Below are 24555 nucleotides of genomic sequence, written 5' to 3'. Positions count from 1 at the left end.
TTCAATCAGTCAGACCGGTTCAACTCTGGTTTAATAATTTTTTTAAAAATAATTTATATAAATATATATGTACAAAATAAGACATGCAATGGACTAGTTTAAGACTTTATATGAAAAGTTTAATATTTTCAAAGAACTTGGATTTTCACAAATAAAAATTTTAAATTATAAGTTGCAACAAATAAATTTCATTTTAGTTTCAATTGTATCTACCAAAAAATAATCTTAAATCCAACCCAAAAATACCACAATATTTTAAAATTATACAAAATTCGTGTCCATGGGAATTAGACATTGTGAGTTTAAATTTTTAATTCATGTTTTTTGGATTTAGAGATTACAACTTTAAAAAAAAAAAGAAATTTGGAGTTTGAAAGAAGTCAAGAAAATAGAAAACAAAAATGCAACCTTGATAAGAGGCAAAAAATGAGAAGAAAGTGAGTGGACGTGACATTTAATAATTAGTCGTTAGGGTTAAGGAAAACCTATTCTTTTATATATATATTATTTCAATTTAATAGACAAAAACAAAAATTTCGTCGGTTCAACGTTTCAATCCAGTTCGCACGGTTCAAACAGTTCTTACCAATTTTTAAGTCCAATCAACTCAACCCAAGATATGAATCGGACTTGAGCTATGACCGATTTACGATCTGATTGATCGAACCGGCCGATTCGATCCAGTTTTCAAAACAATGGTTTAACTTGGTGCTCAAAATCACGTTGGAGAAACTTATTAACTGTGACTATTAGGAGAACTCTAACTCCATTGTAGTTGGAGTTGTTGATACATCGAACTTTTCAATTGGCAAACTATTTTTCACGACAATAGTAGACATGGATAGGTAGACATGATCACATGAGAGCAAACGTCCACTTTGTTATCTAATCACGAGCACATCTGATGGTGGATTGGTGCACCAAAGATAAGATGCACATCTGCATAAAAAAATACTAATAATAAAATATGTGCACAAATATGCAAGATACTACCTCGTTGAAAGTAGATAGCAAAATGTAGAGCACTGGTGTCGGTAAAGAATCACTGCTAATTTTTTCCACCACTACAGAATTAGGAAATATGTGGGTCAAAAGCCAAACACAATCATTTGGGGCACAGTTTTCACATGTACATTTACGCAATTTCTTACACAATTTTGGAGACAAAATATGCCAAAAAAAAATACCAACCCATGAGCAGTCTCGGGGTCAAGTTCTCAAGGTCGACGCTCAAGTTTGTTTTTTTATTTTAGGTAAAAAAAATCTCCCTGGGTGTTATATATATATGACGCTCAAGTTTTCATACAAGTAAGTGATAAAAAGATTAAGAAATAATGAGATAGAGAGGTCTTTTTGTTTGAGTTAGATAGACATTAGTTCCGATAATCATCAATGATTTTCCATCTTTTTAAGATAAGGATAGTCATCATCAATGACCAACTAAAATCATCCTTTAAAAAGTCAAAAGCTTATCCTATTCTCAAACTCGAGGTTCAAGGTGAGTTTATACACGTGATATACATATAATGTTCTTTTTCAATTACTATTATCACTATTATCTTTAGGATGTTAGAAGCTTATCCTATCCTCAAGATCTGGGTTCGAGATCAGTTTATACCGAGTTAGAATAGTTTTCGATGACCACGTAACATACATACAATGTATCCTCTTCGATTACTATGCTAATAGGTTTGTGCTGGGTATTTTTTCTTGTCAAACTTTCACCATCTTCAAGTCATCATACATTGTGAAGTTTGGAGATTTAGGAATGTAGATTTAAAAAAGTAGGAAAACATTGAGGGGATTGTAAGTTATTACACTTTATTTACACACACTGATTTGTTTGCATCATCAACACATTTTTCAATCACCTTTTTATCTTACATGCATTATATCAAAAAAGTGCTACAGTACTTTTTTCACAAAATTATCTCAAATAATTTACAATCCAAACACAATTTTTTTTATTGGAACTTCTAGTCACATCATATTGATAGGGGAGGTAAGTGAGAATTTTGAAACTCTAAGGGTACTAGGTGATATTAGGATAAACCTTAGGGGAGGTTTTTCAAATTAACCATTATCATTATTAGTAGAGTTAGCTGATTAAATGGTAGTCATCCACAGTGGGAATTATCTCATCAGTTATCAGTAGTTCAGTACTGGTGGCCGGTGGGGTGATATAAGTCGAGAGAAGCCATTGGAAGCACTCGAGCCGAGCGTGTGGAGGCTGGCTGCTGTCAGTTGAAGTTGCTGCGGGTTGTGGATTTTGCCTGCTTTCTAGGTGCCATCCACAATAAGTACCCCATGACTGCTCTTACGCTTGCTCTAACTGCTACCAACAGTGGTAACCGTAATGGTACTGGTAGCAACCGCTGTTGCTGCAGTGGTAGATTTTGGTATCCCTCCTCCCACCATTCCGACTTTTATTCTTCCACCACTGCTTGTCCTTCATTTGGCAAGCCCAAAAGAGGGACTTCAGCTTTTGCTCCCGCAGTCAGGTGTGTGTGTGTGAAACAAAATATGTGCAATTAAATGCAAACCCTCTTCATTCGCACCATTAGATTTCTCCAGGATTTGCTGGATATGCTGTAATTGCCCTCTGCTTATTTGGTGCATAACAGATATAAAAGTTGGTTCTGCCCCCAGAGGAAGCAATTTGTTCAACTATTGAATGCCTTCTTGTTGGGCTGTGTTAAAAGTCAATTTGTCTTCTTATTTCCCGTAGGAAACAGCAGAAACTTTTTTTTTTTTTTTGGGGGTTGGCTTAATGCTTTTGCTCCAACGGAATTACTGGAAATGTTGGGATCATTAAAATGATAACATCCACCTGCATATGTTATGTTAATTTGGCAACAGAATATCAATTTGTATTGCTTTCTCGGTCATCCTTAGGTCTGAGATGTTTAGTTGATCAATTGAATTCGTGGAGTAATATCTGTAGACTGTAACTAACTGCAGATGCCATTCAGCAAAAACTAATGCTCCCAAACCAAAAATGAATCTACTGGACAACGCCAGCAACCTTCTCACAAATTTCTTGAGTGGAGGAAGAATGGGGTCGATGCCAATGGCTGAAGGTGCAGTTTCTGATCTCTTTGGCCGGCCACTGTTTTTTGCGCTCTACGATTGGTTTCTCGAGGTACTCGTCTTTGCATGATTGTTTAGCTGTTTTGTTGCGATAAAATCAGCCACTGAATGATCTGTTGCAACTTGATATTTGACATAGTATTTCACCAGTGGAATTGGTTTTGTACTGCCCTTGATCTTCGCAATATGTTCTGGAAACTAAGCAAGTTGAGAAAAATTATAAGATTGAGTACTTGGCTAAGGTGCTACCACTTTATTAATGATTAAACCAAAAGCCACACGATTGTTTTATCTAATTCAAGGGCATGATCTTGGTAGCTCCTCCTCTATGCAAATAAAAAAGGATTACCTTTTGGAATCACATCCTTAGCATCAACAAATTTTTCCACAGCAAAAGCTCTGTTTAATGTTTTTCATTTGGCTTTGATTTTGCTGGCAGCATGGCTCTGTGTACAAACTTGCTTTTGGGCCAAAAGCATTTGTTGTTGTGTCAGATCCTATTGTTTCAAGACATATTCTACGTGAAAATGCTCTCTCTTATGACAAGGTAAGAAATTTTGCGCATTTTCTTCTAACAAGACACTCAATGTGCAATGCATCTGAGGCCTTCCTATATGTGCTTCATAATAGCATGACACAATATTGTCCAAGCTAGTTTGATTCGATGTTGTCTAAGACCTACAGTAGCTGATTGTGATTATAATTATCTTACTTCATGAAATGGTCCAAAGTTAAGATCCTAGTTGATCTCATCCTTTTCTCATATAACTAGGGGGAATGCCTGCGCATTGCCCCGGTGTTTGGCGCGTGTGCTGAAAGAGGATTTTTTAGGTGCCTGTGGTGAGCAAGTAAATAAAGACAAAAATAAGATAACAGCGCATATTAAGTAATATTAAGGAAATATAGCTTCTGTTGAAAACCATTATGAAATGCTGAGTGTAAAGGCTGAAAAAATAACGCAGTCCTGGAAGCCGAAAGGGGGAAAACTGAAGAATGTGAAGGAGGAAGAATTGAAAGAGCCATAACTGATGCTTAGACAATAACTCAGCAGCATACCCACGTTATTGGCCGTTTAATTGGGATGTAAATAGTGTTTTATTGCTGGTAAAGAAGCTGTTTCAAACGACTGAGCTTCAGGCATAGGAAAGCAGGTGTTGATATAATTATGAGTGTTTCAGACAATTGAAATGGAGTTATATTGTAATTACTGAGGTTATCAGCAACGTGGCTCTATTTTAATTACATAATAACACCATTTCAGTTATTGCACAAAAACACACGCTTATATGAATTGGACCAAATGCACAAATGATCGCCAAATAAGCCCACATTCCACAAATACCCAGATGTGTCTATAAATACAAGCTTTAAATGTACAAATATGGGGGCTTTAATGTAAAAACACCCAAACACATGTTGCAATCAGTTGTACCAAAAGCTTGAAAAAAGCAACACATTTTCCAAATTCCCAAAATGCCCCTGACCATGTGTTTGAAATTCAACTCCCTCTTTGACCAAAACTCAATGTTACATTGCAAGTTCCTCTTCCCGCAGATTTATGAAGATGATTATCATTTTTAATCTGCTTCTGAGGTACCCTGATAAAACACCCTGATACAATTCCATATGAAGTTTTGTCTTCAGATGTGAAAGAGTTTTTGTTATTGTGGTCAATGGTTCTGAAACATATTCTTCCTGTTCCTCTTCAAAGAGCTGACTACATGCTAACTTTGTAAGAGCATTAGAAAATGGTGCATGTATTGTCTTCTTTTACGCATGATATAACGCAAATTAACCTGTGTCTCGCATGACCACAGTTGAAATATGCAGAAATGGTTGACAAACGTAGTCACCTGCTCATGAGTATCATAGAATACATAACTTGAGAAAGTTTGTGATGTATGTCAGAGGAAAGGACCATTGAGGCAGTACATAATGGTTGTAAAAGAATGTAGATGCAATGCAAAAGTTTTATTTTTTTGGTTGTATAAGATACAAGTTACAACTAGTAGTGGCAGCTATATCACCATACGGACTTTATGGTTCTTTTTTCTAACTTTATAAGATAGAATTGTCTTTTTGAGCAGAAAATTAAACATTGAAAGGGTAAATTAAACCAGCTGACTTTGATCAACGTGTGACTGGGAAACATCACACGCGATTTCCTGCATCCTGAATGATGTTCTCATATGAATGCTCCAAGTTGTTACTTCCCTTAGACCTATACTAAATTTGCAAAACCAGTAAAGAAGAATATGTAATATTTTTTTCCTGACACCAAGCAACTGCCACGTTCTTAGTGACAGTTAATTTTGCTTGTCATGAGGATTTGGTTTCTTATATTACAGGTAGGTTAATTTGTCCTTTAATCATTCCCTAAAAAAGTTCTTTTATAAAATGAACTAACCTAAAGTATACTAAATGATGAGGCCAGCTTCTCATTTGAAGGAATAACTGTGCTTTTGTCCTTCGAGGATGTATGCTTATTCTACATAAAAATAAGCTTCTTAAACTGTACTAAGCTGATTCCCCGCTTACAGCACCTCATAGTGTAGATATGGTTACACCATTGTGGTATTGAAATTTTTTGTAATATCACATTGCTTTCTGTTAATGTGCTTCATCTTTGGCAGTATTTTTTACTTATCTGAATCAGGGATATTATATTTTCTTCTAGGGGGTTCTTGCTGAAATCCTAGAACCAATAATGGGAAAAGGGCTAATACCTGCGGATATTGACACTTGGAAGCAGAGGAGAAGAGGTGAGCAAGCTCCCTGATACTCTTTTAGAATGATGGTGTTAGCAGTATAATGTTTTAGTAAATCCACTTGAACTGTCCATTCTGGACTGTCCACTTTGGACTGTGTTAGCTGTATAATGACAATGTATGATAGTACCTTTTGGACTATCCATTCTGATAAGTTTCTGAACCTGTAAGTATAAAACTTATAGGTACTCGTTCGTAAATATGCAGCAGGGAACCCGTTGGCCCAATGGCCTGGAGAGGGCTCTTAGAGTCTTCTCCGCTGTCAGTTTCAGGGTTCAAATCCTATGCCTAGCAAGTGGGGGTGGGAAGGCTGTAGGGAGGGGTGGGTGGGTAAAAAAAAAATGCAGCACAAAACCCTAGAAAAGATTGCACAATTGTCTTTCTAAACAAGATTCAAAGAATCTTATGGAAAAACCTTGAACGCACTCAAGAAACTTGGATTAAACCAACGAAAGTTGTGTAATGGCATGTCAAAGTTTGATAAGATTATCTTACAATAACATTAAAGTAGGCCTATTTATTGGCATTAAGCTACTAGCCAGCATCTGGTTTGGACTCATAGAGGATTCGGCACTGGATTAGCCTTGGCAAATGTCCTTGTGTGGCTGGCCGGCTCTGTGTTCCTAATGGAATTGGTGCCAGTTTGGCTCAACCTAGTTGCACTTGTCATATTTTCTCAGTGCTGCAAACGCCTCCAAGTGCTTGTTTGAACAGTGCAATTTATAACTTAACATGAATAGAACTGGAAAATAATAAAAATAAAGAAAGCTACGATGACTACCCCAATTAAGAATGCTAAAAAACTTATTCTTGGGGAGCTTTATTGAATGTATCCTTTGAGGCCCCGCACCCAGGGTTCCTTGTTCCAAGGCAGTAAATTACTGCATGTCCAATGTTTGGGCGTACTGCTGCAAACAAAGACTTTGATTTTTGTTTCTCCAACATAAGCTTGACAATTAGCAAGTTTTAGAAATCTTTTAGTGACTGACATCGTGATATTGTTTCATTCAGAAAGTTTTGCTTCTTAAATGGTCAGTTAATAATTGCTGCTAGCTGAACACTGGGGGGGCGCTTCTCAAAAATTGGGTTGGAGTCAACATACCTAGAGTGGCTTGTAATATTAACAGTTTTAGTAGTTTTTTTTTGTACATCTTTGTAAACTAAGAAAAAAGGGAGAGAAAAATACTCTTCTTCATCTATTTGGACTACACAATATACATATATATATATACACAAGTGTAACCTAATTTAGATCCTAAAATCATGCTAATCTAAATCAATCTACTATCTAATTAATATATGATACTATAATCATATGATACCTAATTAATACATGATACTATAATCATATGATACCTAATTAATACATGATACTATAATCATATCTTTCCTAATATTTACAATATCAAATCTTTCCATAATATCAAATCACATATCTTCAACACTCCCCCTCAAGCTGGAGCATAGATGTTGCTCATGCCCAGCTTGTTACAAAGGTAATCAACTCGAACCCCATGTAGAGCCTTTGTAAAGAGATCTCCCAATTGTTCTCCAGTCCTTACAAATCCTGTAGAAATCAAGCCCTGCTGTATTTTCTCACGAACAAAATGACAATCTATTTCGATGTGTTTTGTTCGCTCATGAAATACGGGATTGGATGCAATATGAAGAGCCGCTTGGTTATCACACCACAATTTTGCAGGCATTGAGGTTTTGAGACCTACTTCAGTTAGAAGTTGATTTATCCACATGATTTCACATGTGGATTTAGCCATAGCTCTATATTCTGACTCTGCACTCGATCGCGAGACAACATTCTGCTTCTTACTCTTCCATGAGATCAGGTTTCCTCCAACAAAGACACAAAATCCAGTCGTGGATCTTCGATCTGCCTTGGATCCTGCCCAATCAGCATCTAAAAAACACTCAATCCTAGTATGACCATGATTTTTATACAGAATACCACGTCTAGGAGCTCCTTTTAAATAACACAAAATTTGTTCTACAGCTGCCTAATGATTAACAGTAGGATTAGACATTTATTGACTAACAACACTAACTGAATACGCGATATCTGGACGAGTCACTGTAAGATAATTCAACTTTCCAACCAATCTTCTATACCTCCCAGGATCTTCTAACAATTCACCTTCTTTTGTGAGCTGCAAGTTAGGAATCATTGGGGTACTAGCTGGTTTAGCCCCCAATTTTTTCGTTTCAGATAGTAAGTCAAGAACATATTTTCTATGGGACAGGAATATCCCCTTCCTACTCTTTGCTACCTCAATACCCAAAAAATACTTTAATAGTCCCAAATCCTTTGTCTGAAATTGACTATGGAGAAAAGTTTTAGGAATCATATGGTAGTATATGTGGATGATAACAATATCATCCACATATACTACCAACAAAATAATACCAGCTTCAGACTGTTTGTAGAAAATAGAATGATCAGATTTGTTTTTCTGCATCCCAAACCTTTCAACTGTTAGACTAAATTTTCCAAACCAAGCACGAGGACTTTGTTTCAGTCCATACAAGGACTTCCGAAGATGACAAACCTTCCCAGACTCCCCCTGAGCAACAAACCCTGGTGGTTGCTCCATATAAACTTCCTCTTGGAGGTCTCCATGAAGAAAGGCATTCTTGATATCTAGTTGATGCAAAGGCCAATTATGAGTGGCTGCCATAGAAATGAATAACCTAACAGATGTTAACTTAGCAACAGGGGAAAAAGTGTCAGAATAATCCTCTCCATAGATTTGGGCATAGCCTTTGGCAACAAGGCGAGCTTTTAACCGAGCAACCGACCCATCAGGATTGAATTTAACTGCAAAAATCCACTTACTCCCAATAGCCTTCTTCCCTGCAGGTAAATTTACTAAGTTCCAAGTATCATTACCATCTAGAGCATTCATCTCCTCTATCATAGCATTGCGCCATCCGGGATGGGATAGGGCTTCATGAACAGTTTTAGGAAGGGAGATAGAATCAATAGATGTAATAAAGGAACAAGAAGAGGTGGGTAAATGATTATAAGATACACACGAAGACACAGGATAAGTGCATTGACGCTTACCTTTGCGAAGAGCAATAGGAAGATCATCACTTGAGATAGGATCTAGTAACGAAGGAACTGGTTCAGGGCATGCATCAGGAGACTTTTGTCGTCGAGAATATACCTGAGTAATTGGAGGTTTAGCAGGGGAAGAACTTGAGGATGTGACAGTATAGATTAACAAATCATCATCCTCCTCCTGACATGAATGAGATGAGGATGGGGTAAAAGGTGTATTTTCAAGAAAAGTAACATCAACTGACACAATATACCTGCCGAGACTAGGACAATAACATCTATATCCTTTTTGGACACGGGAATAACCCAGAAAAATACATTTCAATGATTTGGGGTCTAATTTAGTGACTTGGGGACGAGAGTCACGAACAAAACATGTACACCCAAAGATTTTAGGTTCGATGGGAAACAAAGGTCTATTTGGAAAAAGAGTGTTATAAGGAGTCCCACCATTCAGAACAGATGAAGGCAGACGATTAATTAGAAAGCAAGCTGTGGACACTGCATCAGCCCAAAAATGTTTAGGAACATGCATTTGAAATGATAAGGCTCTTGCAGTTTCGAGCAAATGTCTATTCTTTCGTTCTGCAACCCCGTTTTGGGATGGTGTATCCACACAAGAGGTTTGATGAATAATGCCATTTTGCACCATATAAGATTGAAAAGGTGCGAATAAATATTCTTTGGCATTGTCACTTCGCAATATTTGTACAGAACGCTTAAATTGAGTCTTGACCTCAGCACAAAAAAGCACAAAAATGAGAAAACAACTCTGACCGATTTTTCATTAAATATAACCAAGTCATACGAGAATGGTCATCAACAAAAGTAACAAAATACTTGAATCCAGTTTTAGAAATGACTGGACTAGGTCCCCAGACATCTGAATGAACTAATGCAAAAGGAGCATCCGCTCGTTTATTGACTCTAGGACTCAGATTAACACGATGATGTTTGGCAAACTGACAAGACTCACAATCTAATAAAGACAAACTCTGAAATTATGGACAAAGTATCTTTAACAATGGGAGAGAAGGATGACCCAGCCTACAATGTGCTTCAAATGGAGTTACAATTCCAGAACAAGCTATGGACTTTGGTATCTGTGTGTCAAGAATATAAAGACCTCCAGATTCATGCCCTTTACCAATAATTTGTTTCATCGTAAGATCCTGAAACAAGCAATAGTCAGGAACAATTGAGGGCACGAGTAAGTTTACTCACAGAAATTAGATTAAAAGACAACTCAGGCAAACTTAAAATAGATGACAATGAGATTAATGGAGTGGGGTTAATTGAGCCTGATCTAAGAACATGAGATTTTGACCCATCAGCTAAGGTAACTGTAGGTGCAGATGTGTGTGGTTGAAAGGTAGAAAATAGACTAGAATTACCTGTCATATGATCTGTGGCACCAGAATCAATTACCCATTTGGAGGACGAGGACACAAGGCATGTGTTTGGTTTACCTGACTCAGCGATGGCAGTTACGGGAGTAGATGAAGACTTTAATGATTCTTGATACTGAGAAAATTTAGCAAATTCATCTGCAGAGATCGTAACAGACTTTTCATGATTAATAGCATCATTGGTAGAAGCAATATGTGCGGATTGAGTTCTCTGGTTCCTGTACTGCAATTTCTTACAATCACGCTTCATATGGCCCGGCTTTTGACAATAGTAACACACAACCACTTCTGCATTCTGTCCCCGAGTGTCAATTCCTTTACCACCACCTTTGTATTGCTTCTTTCCAAGACCAACAAGAGCACTGCTGGACTGAACAGACTGGGTATTCTCTGTGCGAAGCACCCTACTAAACACATCTTGCAAGGATGAGATCTCAGGACTGGAAAGAATTTGAGATTTAGCAGCTTCAAATTCAGGTGAAAGACCAGCCAAAAAACTCATAATTGCCATCTGTTCCCGTTGAGTTTGCTGAACTTTCACATCAGAACTAAACGGTAACAACAGATTAAGCTCCTCATAAGTTTTCTTAAAATCCATAAAATAAGTCATGATGGACTTATCTTGTTTCTCTGCACGATAAAAGGCTTGACACACCTCATATATGCGAGAAATATTCCCTTTACCAGAATACAAAAATTCTAAATACTCCATTAACTCCTTAACAAATTCACAGTGATTAATTAAGCTAATTACCTCACTGTCAATAGAATTCCGTATTTGTAGGAACAATCTAGCATCTTCCCTTAGCCATGTCTGTCTTGAACCATCTTTTGGAGGATCATCAGTCAGATGATTGTCTTTATCAATGCTTCGCAGATAAAGACGAACCGTTTTGCTCCAATCAAGATAGTTAGAATTGTTGAGTTTGTGGTCCGTGATCTTAGACATCACAGGAACCACATCAGACGTAACGACAGATTTCGTTTCTGCCATGGGTTCAGAATTAACAGAATAAAAACAAAAAAGGACAGATCTGAACTCTTTAAAACAAGAGTGAAGAATAGAACACAGATGTGTCCTATACAGAACCAGATGAACCGAATGATGACTACTGAATTTTCCGGCAGCGGACAGAGACCCTAACCTTGATGGTAGGGCTCTGATACCATGAAAACTAAGAAAAAAGGGGGAGAAAAAATACTTTTCTTCCATTCCTTTGGACTACACAATATACATATATATATACACAAGTGTAACCTAATTTAGATCCTAAAATCATGCTAATCTAAATCAATCTACTACCTAATTAATACATGATACTATAATCATATGATACCTAATTAATACATGATACTATAATCATATCTTTTCTAATATTTACAATATCAAATCTTTCCATAATATTAGATCACATATCTTCAACAATCTTCAACCAGCAAATACAAACTCTGATCTCATCTGCAAATTGCATGATGCGGTTGAAACTGTGGCCTACGCTGCTTAGTTGAATCTCTTATTGTATATCAACTTAACTTGGCTATTGCATGATGTTGCTCAAGCCCAAGATACCTCATCTTTGTGCTTTTTATCTGTTTATTATTAAGTTGTTTTGGTAAAAATTTGTTTTTAAGTTATGTAGGTAGTTCCAGCTTGTCAGTAAAGGTGAAAAACAGTGTTTTTGGAGATTTGAGGCTTTCTATTTAAAAGTTAAAATTTGAACGGTATGTCAAGGCTTCCATTGATGGATGAAGGAGGAAGAAAGTTTTTCATTCTATGAGGTGAGTCATAGGCCTCAAGATGGAGGGGCTGAAGGGGCTTGTGTTGGAATAAGTATTGTTATGAAAAAAACACAACAATGAAGAACAAGCTATCTTATGAAGTAACAGCACAGAAGAATTGATAAACTTACATTGAAGTTTCATAACATGAAAAAAGCTGGCAAATTCAGAAGGAGATATTAAATGTGTATTTATTTTTTTTCCTTATTATGTTCCTTATCGAATCCAAAGTTGAGTATCTACATTTTTTTCTTCTACTATTTCCAATCCATTTATTGACTTGTAATAGTAACTTATGACATTCTCCATTATCTTAACAATACAAAATTTATCCAGAATGCTATAGTAAGTTTATCATCAGAGCTTTTGACAGCTGAATGGCAAGGCCCTATATCAAATTCGGTTCATGGAGTGGTAGTCCTTTGCAATACTGTCTCCAGTTGAAGTTTCCATAGATTTGGTGTACTGGCTTGAAATTTCAGCAGCCAAGAATTTGTGTTTCTGGAAATAATCTTCATGGCGTTTGGCTATTTCAAAAGACAAATGTCACAGAATAGGATCTATACTGCAAAAAGCAAATTACGGGAGAAACCCGGGGGGGGGGGGTGTTTATTTTGGTTAACCTCCTACTCATTAAAAGCAGAAATCCACTGTAGTTTAATCTGGTTTGCCAGAGAAAATTTTCTAAAACTGTTAATTGAATGGTTTGAATAAGTAGATCAAAATCTGTGAAAGTAACTTGATAATTTTAGCTATCATGTTTGCTTTCCCGAATCTGGAGAAGAAAGAGCAGTTACATGTTTTACACTTATTTCATTCCTTATTTGGAAGTATGCATTTTAGATTAGGCGATTATGTAACAAGACATGTGATGACACTGTTATAGTCTCTGTTTCTTCTGTTCTGTGGCTATTGACTATGATATAAACTATAAGTTTCAACTTCATTAGCTTGTAAAAAACATCCGATCAGTAACTATGCAGTTACAATTCATTTCAATTCTGCGTCTTCTGCACATTTTGATTTTCCGTGTTCATGTTTGAGTATTTTTTATGTAATTTTGTTGTTGTGGTCTGCTTAGTGTCGTCAGTATAAGTAGTTGTCATGTTTGATGGAAAGCAAACATCCAAGTTTTACGGTTTTTATGCTGTTGGGCACTTTTGCTTTCTCTATGATCATATGATTTTTTATGTTCACTCATTGCTGTAGTAAGTCCAAAGGGTTTACTAGGATTTGCAACGTTGCAACGCTCCATAATGCTGGTGACATAAATGATAGCTCTTGAAATGGCGAAAGAGCAGTAGAATTATATATGGTACACATACTGATAGGTGATAATTTGTAAATTGGAACTTTGGTCCATGGGAAATTAATGACCCAGAAGTATCTTATACCACATACCTATGTAAGTTGCAATCCTCTCAAAAGCTTAGTAAATTGCATAGTGATAGATCTCCACATGTTAAAAGCTTTTTCTGTTTCCACATCCTCTCTTCTACTCTTCTTCTTTTATCCTTCTTTTCAAACTTATATATCTCCCCCTTACAGTTATTGCTCCTGGGTTTCATGCACTGTACTTGGAGGCCATGGTCAAAGTATTTACTGATTGCTCTGAGAGAACGATGCTAAAGTTTGAAAAACTTCTTGCTGGAGAAGGGAGAAAAGGAGGGAAGACCATTGAGTTGGACCTTGAAGCCGAATTTTCCAGTTTGGCTTTAGATATTATTGGTCTTGGAGTTTTCAATTACGATTTTGGTTCGGTTACCAAAGAATCTCCTGTTATTAAGGTAAAAAGTTCAAACTTCGTGAGTTTGTGTACATATAGATAGTACTTCTAGGTACTTCTTTCCTCCTCCAATGCTCATGGATGTTTGACTTAGTTTGCTTTTAATTGTGTTTCCTCCCTTGGCATGTTCTTATGCACCAGCAGCATGTATTCTTAGGTTTTGTATTGTCTTCCTTGCAACTAATATTGGGATTCTTAAAGGTGTTGAGTAGATGTATAGTTGAGCAACTGAAATATTAATATTTATTGATGATTGTGCAATTACATGCTGTCATGAGTGTCATCTCTATCTTCTGTGCCAAAGTTCTCTTGAACAACTCTTTTTAGCTTACTTTCTTAATCATTTAAATATCTCAGCAAATTAAGTTATTTTGCTGCATTAGTTTCCTTTTTCCTTTACCTCTCTTCCCTGGCTTGTGCCGTACTCTTCTAGTTGCTTTCATTTTCTCATTCTACTATTGTATGATATTTGCAACAACATGTTCTGTTTGACTACTCTAATTTTTACCAACGGTTCATGAGTGCTGGGAAAAGTGAGGTCTTTTTTTTTTCAATCGTATTTTTTTTAAACATCAAAGGCCTTTCTAAAGGCCTTATGACAAAAGTAAATACCTTGGAAAGATGGAACTGGTCACTCTTAGATCTCTAGTTTGGAGTAATAGATTGAAGACACTCTGTTCGTTGTTTACTTCAACACTTAGCGGGATGGATTTCTTTTACCAGGTAGTCCGTTTGGTTGGTTGTGAAACATTTTTCCATTGGTGTTTTCCCAATTTTCTGTGCTTGGTTACATCAGAAGCGAAGGAAACTTTTTCTGCTGGAAAATTTTTTACTCAATTTGATGTTAAACACCTAATGGAACGTTCTCTTTGCAAGTTTTTTTATAAACCAGACCACTTCATCTCTTCGAAGCAAGATACCCATTATCTTCTTCCTATTCCTTTTCAGATGCATAGTCCTCCTGTTGTTTCTCTGCAATGCGCTTATCTCCTGCTTCTTCCTCTCTCTTTCTTACATAAATCTAGGGCCTGACTTGAGAGATTGGCAGATTGGGAGGAAAAATCTAGAACTAAAAAAGCTGCTTGTGGTGTTTTGCAAGGTTGATTTGAAACTTTCGGGTTAGCGTTTAAAGGTCATTCCCATAGGAGGATGTAATTTGTCATAGCAGTACTAAGATTCTTGTATTGTGGATATTAAATTAATTTTTTATGGAAAAATCTACAAATACCAGTAACAATGGCGTATTCTTAAATTTTTGGCTGATTTTTGGCTGTAACTTTGGCAACTTCTTCAATATTTCTTGCATTCTTTGCTGGGCTTACCGTGGGTAATTTGGATAACATTTTTGGTTGGTTATGTGTGTTATCCAATCTCATCCATGGTTATTTACCAGAACAGAGTACTAAGGATATTAGTTTTGCAGGAGATACCAAGTCAAGCAAACATAAGAAATTAGGGAAAGCAAATATTTTCTTGGAAAATCATTTTCAAAGGACTTACTGCATTCAACATGTTCATGACTACAGAAGTAAATAGTTTTTGAACCCTCTCAGAAGTAAACTTTTTCATGCTTAGCATTTATATGATAATGTCAAAAATTGGCATGAACTTGACATGGTTGTAGAGAATTCTGCTCTTATCATTTTATATGGTACTCAGTAAATCAAGGAGATGAATGAAATCAATTAAGAAAACAAGTAAACTAATGCAGGAATTCATTTCGCAAATATTTTACTGCAGTATATGTTCAACATGATTACTTTTTAGGATATATCTATGAAATTCGAATCCCAATTGCTTCAGCTAAGTAGAAATTGACTGGTAAGAATCAAATTGATCAGTTAAAATCATGAATATTAGTCAGTTTGAGTTCTTGATAAAGCGGCCAGAACAACCTGTGTGGGACAGAAGTAGAAATGACAGTTCTCATCTCATTTTCTTTTCTTTTCCCATCTTATTTTCCTCTGTGCTTTGCCTTCTTATGTTCTTAGAGACATGTAAATCAACTGAAATGTGGAGGAAGTAGAAAGAACTCTATCCATAATTCTTTATCCATCTACTCATTGGTGCTTATTTGTCTGTGGGGTGAGAAGATTCCCTTTCTTTACTAACATCCAGAAGCACTTTCTTGGGTTTTTCTTGCATAATTCAGCAAATACAGTTATTTACATGAGTTTGATTTGCTTCTCTAGCAAAAATATGAGTACTGGGAGAAGGGGGATATCATGGACTTGGTTGGCCGTGTACTTTTCCAGTGTTACAAATGTGTTGATATCTGTCGGGAAAAATGGAAAATAATGTCATTTGTGTCCAGCTTTTAGAAGGGCAGATGGTAGGATGAGATTATGCTTGACTGCTTGAAAAAGATTACATCATTACAATTTGAGATGACAACTTAAAAGTCTTAATGCCATCTTGGTAAGAAGAGCTTAATTAACACTTGAAAATGATGATATTAATTTTCTATACCTCTACTTACAAGTATATTGTAATGCTAATGCTTAGATATTTTACCCTGAAAACAAAAACAAATAAATTATAGAGATTGCAAGAGCTTAGGAAAGATGTATGTGAGATAATGGAAAACGTTTGGAGATTGATTTAGTATATAAGATAAGAGAGTAAAAGATGGGAGTTTAAATCAAATGTAGTAATAGGAAATAGACCTTTTTCCAGATAAGAAGAATAAACTAAAATAGAAATTATCTGTAATCAACTAAGGGCGAAAAATTGTGCATTTAGAATACTGTTTTATTTATTAAAATCAAGAGGACTAATATCAAAAGTTGGTTTAGTTTTCATGTAAATTAAGTGTAAACGAGTAATTTGAAGGAATGTGTACAACTTTAAATTGTAGATACTACTATAGTCAAATTAAGAGAGCTAATGCTAATAAGTTTGAGTGCTTTCCTCTAATGATAAGTTTAAACAAATAAAATGCCACGTAGCATTGTCTTGTGAACTCTCATGAAATACTGTTCTCAGATTGTATAATTGGTATGTCTACCAGACGTTGTTGGATGTATCTATATGTTTTCCATATTTTGGTCCTTCGATTGAGTATTTTTTCACCAATTAAGCTTTTGCTTGCAAATATTGTAACTTATGCCATTTCTTGTCTCTACCCTTCTTTTTGAGGTTGATAGCATGTCAGCAATTAATGGTTTTTTAAAATCTTTTACTATTGGCTTTATAATTTATCACATGCTTTTGTGTTTCTTGATTAACTTTTTTGCTATCAAAATGGTCAATACATATCTAGGTGTATTTTTTCAGGCTGTATACGGTACTCTCTTTGAAGCTGAACATCGATCAACTTTCTACATACCTTACTGGAAATTCCCTCTGGCAAAATGGCTAGTCCCCAGGCAGCGAAAGTTCCAGAAAGACCTTAAGTTTATCAATGACTGTCTTGATGATCTTATCAGAAATGCAAAAGAGACCAGACAGGTAAGGAGTATATAACTCCAGAACTACTTGAAGAAGCAGTTTTGGTTCGTTTATCATTAACAGCCAACCTTACCCTTTCACATAATATCTGAAGCGTATCAAAAGACATGGATGTCCTTAATGCTCCTGCCATTCCCCTCTGGAGCATGTAGGTGATAGAAGTCAGCTTGTTAACCTTTAAACTAACCAAACACTTGGTCCACAAAATATGCTACTTGTGTTCCTTTCTTTATATTATTACCTGAGAGAGACATTTGTCTATCTTGAACACAGTGGTAATATATCACAACCTGGTTCCATCTTTCATAGAAGACAATTATCAGATTCATTACTATCACAAACAAAACTCATGAGTTTTTCAACTTATTTTTCATCTATAATAACCCATATTTCATCCTTCTGCTTTTGATTTGCCACACTCCGAAAAAGTTGTCCTTACCATCATCTTTGTGACATATACAAAATTCCCTCCATGGTGTCAAGGACTATCAATTCCAAGATATTCAAATGGAGAGCAGAAGTCATAACAAAGATATTATAATGCACTAATTTCTAGAGTTTTTCTTGAAAATCTGGAAGGGGTTAATAGAGTGGTTTGTGCTTAAGCACCACATGGCACTAAACTTGCGACACGGTTTCTTACTGTAGAAATAGTGGGCTTTCTGTTAGAGGGAGAATGACATGACTTTCTGTTGTGTAGTTATCTGTGGATGGACTTTGAGATTAGTCTTATTCCTTTAAACTGTATGTTCTTGCTCTCTTTTGTCTCTTTTTATCCTCTTCTTTCTTCTCCTACCCCGAATGAGTTGACGAGTCATCCAGGCTACACCTGCTGTTTAGTCCCATAAAGCTCATATCTTTCCAGCCTTAGCTTTGCTCAAAACATTTGGGAGTACATGATTTCAAGGCCCAAATACCAAATTCAAGCTTGATTGGTCATTCTTTTGTTTGTCTTGTGGTTCATAAATCTATTAACATCCATTGAGTCATTCAAATTCATAGACACCAAAACTAGATACTAGAATATCTTGACCTTCATGCAGAAAGTAGAGAGGGAGGGAAGAGACAGCAAAAGACAGAGAGGTAGAGGATTTCTTTTTGTTTTTTCCCCCCTTTCAATTATGTTGGGATCCAAGAGGCATGTAGTGAAACCCGACATGTTTTCATGCAGTTGATGCTTGCATTAACTAAGGTTCTCTTTGCCTTATAAGTTCTGTTAGTCTAAAAGTAGTATGAACCCAACATATTTTTTAATATTGTTCTTATCTTTGTTTTTGGACGTTGAGTGTGTCGAATGAGTTCAGAAATTTGGTTACTTTGGCTGTTTTTCTTCTTTAAGGTAGTATATCTATTTTTTGCTGCAAAGTCTTGTGTAAAGAATTGTTGATGTAACTCAAGGATTTGCCTTGCTTCTCTCTTGTACATTCTTCGACACTGAAACTGGCATAGATCCTCTTCATTCATCATTGTACAGATACTTGATCTTGGTTGTTTTCACTTTATTATTATACGGTACACATGCTTTTTGCTTAATATGGTCCACCCTGTCTCTGTTTGGGTAATTTGGCTTTTCTCATAGCTGGAGCATAGACAACCCAATCTTCCTTATCTAGAACAATCACCAGTTTTGCTTTGTCTGGATTGAGTAGAAAAGAAGAAATAGCAAATATCAGGACTAGATACTAGTGCTTGGTACATTGAGCATTGGCACCCACTCTTCCATAATCAGTAAGGAACTATACAGTTTTTCATTGTCAGGAACTCAGGATATAGGAGAACAGAAGAAACAGCAAACTAGCTTTGGTAGTTTGAAATATCCTTGGAATGTGTTTTGTTATTTACCATTGAAGAATCAAAAGCTTTTTGATGACTCCTTTCCCAAGCCAGGCTTAGAACCTTACCTGAATATTGGCAAGAGTAGTTATTTGTCTTCCAATGAGGAACAGGTGGCCATTTTGCTTTACACTAATTGCATCGTTGCACCCGTTTATTCTAGTAGATTCACCATTGTATTGTTTATTATCAAGAGGTTGCATTCTGGCACAGGAAACAGACATTGAGCAACTGCAGAAAAGGGACTACTTAAAACTTAAAGTGAGCATAATCCTTATGCACTTCCTGTATTGATATTTGAAAGTAACAAGGTAGTAAATTTGGCACCATAACTCTTGAAGTTTGCAGGATGCCAGTCTGTTGCGTTTTTTAGTTGATATGAGAGGTGCAGATGTTGATGATTGTCAGGTAGAGTAAAAGTTACTTGTGGTGTTTTCTTCATCTGCTGATGGAACTTCTGTATCCAAAACAACCGCTTTACCTATTGTACTACTTCAGTGAGGAAATTTTCTTCTTCCAATTTGCACATGAACATGTGGGTATGTTTGGCCAAGTTATGCTGTATGGAGAAATGAATTTACATAGGTGATTGTTCAAATCATTTCACGAGTTAGAAAAGCATTTACATTACTTGAATCTGGCTGTTCTTAGCAGAATTTATGCAATTGCTTGCTAATTTGACATTGTAATCTCTGGCAATTATATCTCAACCTCCAAGTATGCTAGCTACCTTAACTATCCACACTTTAATACCTTTCTCATTTAGATTGCTTATGTATGCTTTTGCATCTGCACTATTATATGTTGGAGTTTATAATCTGCTGCTGTTCCATTTTGCAGCTTAGAGATGATCTGATGACAATGCTTATTGCTGGCCATGAAACTACAGCTGCTGTGCTTACTTGGGCTGTTTTCCTTCTTGCACAAGTAGGTTTTATCTTAGTGACATTCAAAACTCTTTGAGAATGTCTCTAGAAAGTGGATTTAGATTGGTTTTCTTCAATGTTTCCTCGTTCTTCAGCAACAGATTTCTCAACTTGTATTACATATGGTGTATGGTAAATTGCTGTTTTGCAGCATCCCAGCAAAATGAAGAAAGCACAGGCTGAGATTGATTCAGTGCTAGGCCAAAGAAGGATAACCATAGAATCAATTAAAAAACTAGAGTATGTGGTAGTGCTCCATGAAACTCCTATTGCCATAGTAAAATCTCTTTCCGGAGTTCTTTTACTACTATGCTATGCTGCTCATTAAATTATTTGTGTAGTTATTTCCAACATACATGAGTATACCCAAAGTGGATTTCATGACCGTGATATAATATATCACAACATCTAATACACTGGAAGAATGAATGTGAAAGTTTTGCATCTCCTCTTGATTATAACATAACACATGTAGACACAGAAATTTGATCTTCTGTAGCTTGTTTTCTGCGACTTCAAATAAATTTGAGTGTGAGATGATGCATACAGTAAACCTACTATATGAATATATTCCTCATTGCTATCTGTTTCTGCAAGAGAAATTAATTGAGATGGGTCTGAAAACCTAATGCTTGCTTTGTTTTTGGTATATAAGAGGTTCCTGACCATAGAGAAGAAGTTCAGTTGAGAATTCATTCTTGATTCCTTTTTAGTTCAATAACTTCATGTAAAAAGTTCACAAATTTTGTGATGCATTTGACAACTGTTTTGGTAATCTGGCAAGAGATATAGAAGTATATCAGAATGGGCAGTTAAATTGGCAATCTGGGTGAAACTGACATTCAGTTTAGTTCTTGATGTAACACCAAAATGAAGAGATCCACATTGCACGCAGCAAAGAGCCCCCTAACATACCAAAATACTCATACTGTGGATTGAAATTTGACCTAAATCAATTTTTTGTTGCTTAAAAAGTTTTAAGAGGTTAATTTCATGGACCTGCTTGAGGTATATGTTTCTTCTGTGGCAACCTAAGAGCCCAGCTTCATGGTTTAGAGAATCACTAATGGAATAAACTTTGGCCTGTTTGGATGGGTTGCTTTTTTCAAAAAAAATAAGACCTGATTTTAGAAAACTTTTAACGTGTAGTCCATTTTCCTTTTTATCTCACATGTTCTCTTTCCAATAAAGTAGCTACAGCAAATGTTCTTGAGAAACACCCCAAAAAAGTGTAAATAGGTTAATTATAACACTTTTGTCAAGTACATATTTGAAGGATGGTACGTTGTATTTATCCAATTGCATAAAGTAGTAGTTCATTTCATTTTACTATATTGCCTTATCTTGCTACTTTTAAATGTAGACTAAAAGAGTCAAAATATTAACTTTGATCTTAAATATCATAAAGCCTTTATACTTTTTGCATTCTAAATGGCTGTGTGCCATCTGGATGCTGTCAGGTACATACGACTTGTTGTTGTAGAGACGCTACGCTTATATCCGCAGCCTCCACTCCTTATTAGGCGTTCTCTGAAATCAGACAAGTTGCCTGGTATGGTCCTATAGTAAGTTGAACAGATCATGCCAACTTCATAACAGGAAAACAAATTTTTGTTGAAGGTCTGATTTGGATTCGAGGGGCAACTAAGCTTTGCATTTAATTCCTCTTAGCAACATAGTCTTGAGGAGCTCATAGTACTTGAAGTTTGTAGCGTCACCTACCTGTATTTGCATGCATCCACCATCCAAACTGAGTCTCAAACTGACAGCTAATGACATATCTAATACTCAAAGCTCTAAGTTTTGGGAGTGACATATCATCTCGCATCAAGCTACATATGTGGTGCTTGATATCTAAAGAGTACAAGTGTTTAGAATTTTCCTTAGAAAAGATGTTTCAGACACTCTTGAACATTTTACTTCTTGCGTTGTTTCTTTTTCAGCTCTCTACTGGGATGCAATAAGTTCTCTTCTGCTCAACTCATCAACCCCTCCACACACACACAACCCCCTCCTCCGCACCTCCACCCCAACCCTCCCCCCCCAAAAAAAAAGATACATATATATATTCTGCTGCCCCCCTTTTCTGTGCGGGGTTTTGTTTACAGAAATGGAGAATGAGCTTATGCAGTAGTGCCAAAAATTAGACGCAATGAGGTCATGATACCTTGAAAATCTTTTAATGAACAACTAAGTTTAGCATCTTCTCGTATTTTTGCAACCATGAAAACAACTTGTTTTTGGAATTACATCTGCTGTTCAATTTGTTTCTCATTAGCAATGCCATAATTTCAGCTACTTCTAAGTCCATTGCTTCACATCTGCAGGAGGTCATAAAGGTGACAATAATGGATATGCAATACCTGCTGGCACTGATATTTTCTTATCTGTGAGCCTTTATTTTCCTTTTTGTTGGGGAATATATCTACTATGTTGCATATAAAAAGATGAAAGTGCATATGATAGCTTTGATACTCACAACTAGTGATAGAAAATTAGACTTGAAAACTGTTAGCAACGATCATGTGTAGCAGAATGAATTTTTGGGCAGCTATTTAGGATTTCCTATTAAATTAACTGCATCTGGCAGGTATACAATGTTCATAGATCTCCATACTTATGGGATAATCCCAATGACTTTGAACCTGAACGCTTTCTAGTAAAAAGAGTGAGCCAAGGCATTGAAGGATGGGCTGGTTTTGATCCATCCAGAAGTCCTGGAGCTTTATATCCAAATGAGGTTATTTAATAGTGGTTCTTTATTTTATTTTATTTTTTTTATTCCGAGGACTATAGTGTGTAAACTCTTAGAAATTTGCCAATATGGCCATTATTGCTGTTATCAGATTATGTCAGATTTTGCATTCCTGCCCTTCGGAGGGGGCCCAAGAAAGTGTGTTGGAGACCAATTTGCATTCATGGAGTCAACAATAGCATTGGCTATGTTGCTGCAAGAGTTTGATATAGAACTGAAAGGATCTCCAGAGTCTGTGGAAATCGTCACAGGAGCAACGATTCACACGAAAAATGGTTTGTGGTGCAGATTGATGAAGAGGCAAGATATTCAGAGTCTGTAGCTATGGTACATAGTTCTGCTGGAGGTTTGTTGGTTCACTTCTAAGTTCTAACCATCCCCTTGTTTTTGTTCATTTCTGGTTTCCTAAATACTGGTCTGAAACCCTCCATGCTCGGGACATTTCTGCTGAAGCATAAATGTGTTGTACTTTCTTCCTGGGCTAAGGTTGCACCAGGTGAACATAGTGGAGAACTATGTCTCAAGCTCAAGAACTTAGATACCGTACTTAAGAAGCTACTAATAATGTAGGACTAAAGGGGGAAGGCTGAGAGTACCAAAGACTAACCAGCTTATATGATTGAAGATGAGGCTGCATTGCTGAATGGAGATTATAGTGAGGAGCAAACAAAAACTGTTAAATTCGGAATGACAGATCACGAGGCTCCAAGTTGAGGATATACAGGAGAAACCTATAACATGTAGGTGGGAGATTGGGTGTAATATCGCGTACAAGATGTATCTTAAAATGATGAAAAAGGACTAAAAAAAATGTTGCCTGGCCTAAGCAGTCTGCGAAAAAAAAAAAAAACTTTTAAGCAGGGTAGCTTCCAGGCAGTGCATATTTATGATGCGGGATTTTGTCATATCCCTTAAACCTGGATTATTTGTGAATTAACAGCACGTTTTACAGCTATGCAAGTGCTCCTACGAGTTTGTTTTGCTGGTTGCCCTGCAATAAAATTGTGGCTATGGTCTAGTTGTGTAGGACAACTAGACCATGTTTAACCTATCAAACCTTAAAATTGCAAAACACGAATTCCTACTGGTATAGTCGTATGAGAATTGTTAAACATCTAGTAAGTAAAACGAAAACAAATTCACGGAGAAAACACTTGTCAAGCAGATAGTTTGCAGATTTTACCTACCCCGGTACAGCAACAAAGAAATGCTCAATGGATGAACATCTCATTATTCATGCTACAGCCAAAACCAGCCCTTAGCATGCCATGTCCTGCAAGGTACGGTGGATGTTGGTGCTCAGAAACCAAGCTGCCCCAGAAACTGCCAATCTCAATATGAGTTAAAGCAATTTATGATACATTTTGTGACACAAAACCACAAAGATCCATATTTCTCAACTCAGTACTCTGCTGAGAAGCATAATGACCAACTTGTGTCAAAATTGAATTGAAATGTTCCTAAAACAGAAAAGAAAAGCGTTTAGTTAGCAACAATGTTACTATTGTTCCTTGAGTTAGTCGAGATGATAGAGTTGGCGTCATGTTTTTCTGTCAATTCGGATTCGAACCTTTTATGGGACATCTGCTTGTCGCGTGGGACCTGTCTAGTGCATCTTACTCCTCCGTGTGGTTGGCAAGCTATTGCACAGGGTGAGATTTATCCATTGCACACTCTCGAATA

The 24555-nt window shown here is 36.4% G+C and overlaps 1 protein-coding gene across 2 annotated transcripts; it reads left to right on the top strand.

The window, feature by feature from the left end:
- Positions 1-2160: 2160 nt before the first annotated feature.
- Positions 2161-23853, top strand: LOC113770202 (cytochrome P450 97B2, chloroplastic). 2 transcript variants are annotated; one of them, XM_027314597.1, is made up of 14 exons: positions 2161-2501; positions 2962-3142; positions 3530-3637; positions 5768-5852; positions 13671-13909; positions 17185-17358; positions 19405-19452; positions 19540-19599; positions 20032-20118; positions 20269-20357; positions 21578-21669; positions 22445-22506; positions 22708-22857; positions 22964-23853. In XM_027314597.1, the coding sequence occupies exons 1-14, from the start codon at positions 2308-2310 to the stop codon at positions 23192-23194; spliced, it is 1800 nt and encodes a 599-aa protein (XP_027170398.1). In that variant the 5' UTR covers positions 2161-2307; the 3' UTR covers positions 23195-23853. The 2 variants fall into 2 exon arrangements, with proteins under 2 accessions (XP_027170398.1, XP_027170399.1); XM_027314598.1 differs by lacking the exons at positions 19405-19452; positions 19540-19599.
- Positions 23854-24555: the final 702 nt, after the last annotated feature.

This window comes from Coffea eugenioides, chromosome 5, assembly GCF_003713205.1.
Source record: "Coffea eugenioides isolate CCC68of chromosome 5, Ceug_1.0, whole genome shotgun sequence".
Classification (NCBI taxonomy): domain Eukaryota; kingdom Viridiplantae; phylum Streptophyta; class Magnoliopsida; order Gentianales; family Rubiaceae; genus Coffea; species Coffea eugenioides.
Note: the sequence above shows the minus strand (reverse complement) of the source record. Positions and strands in the feature narration are given on the sequence as shown.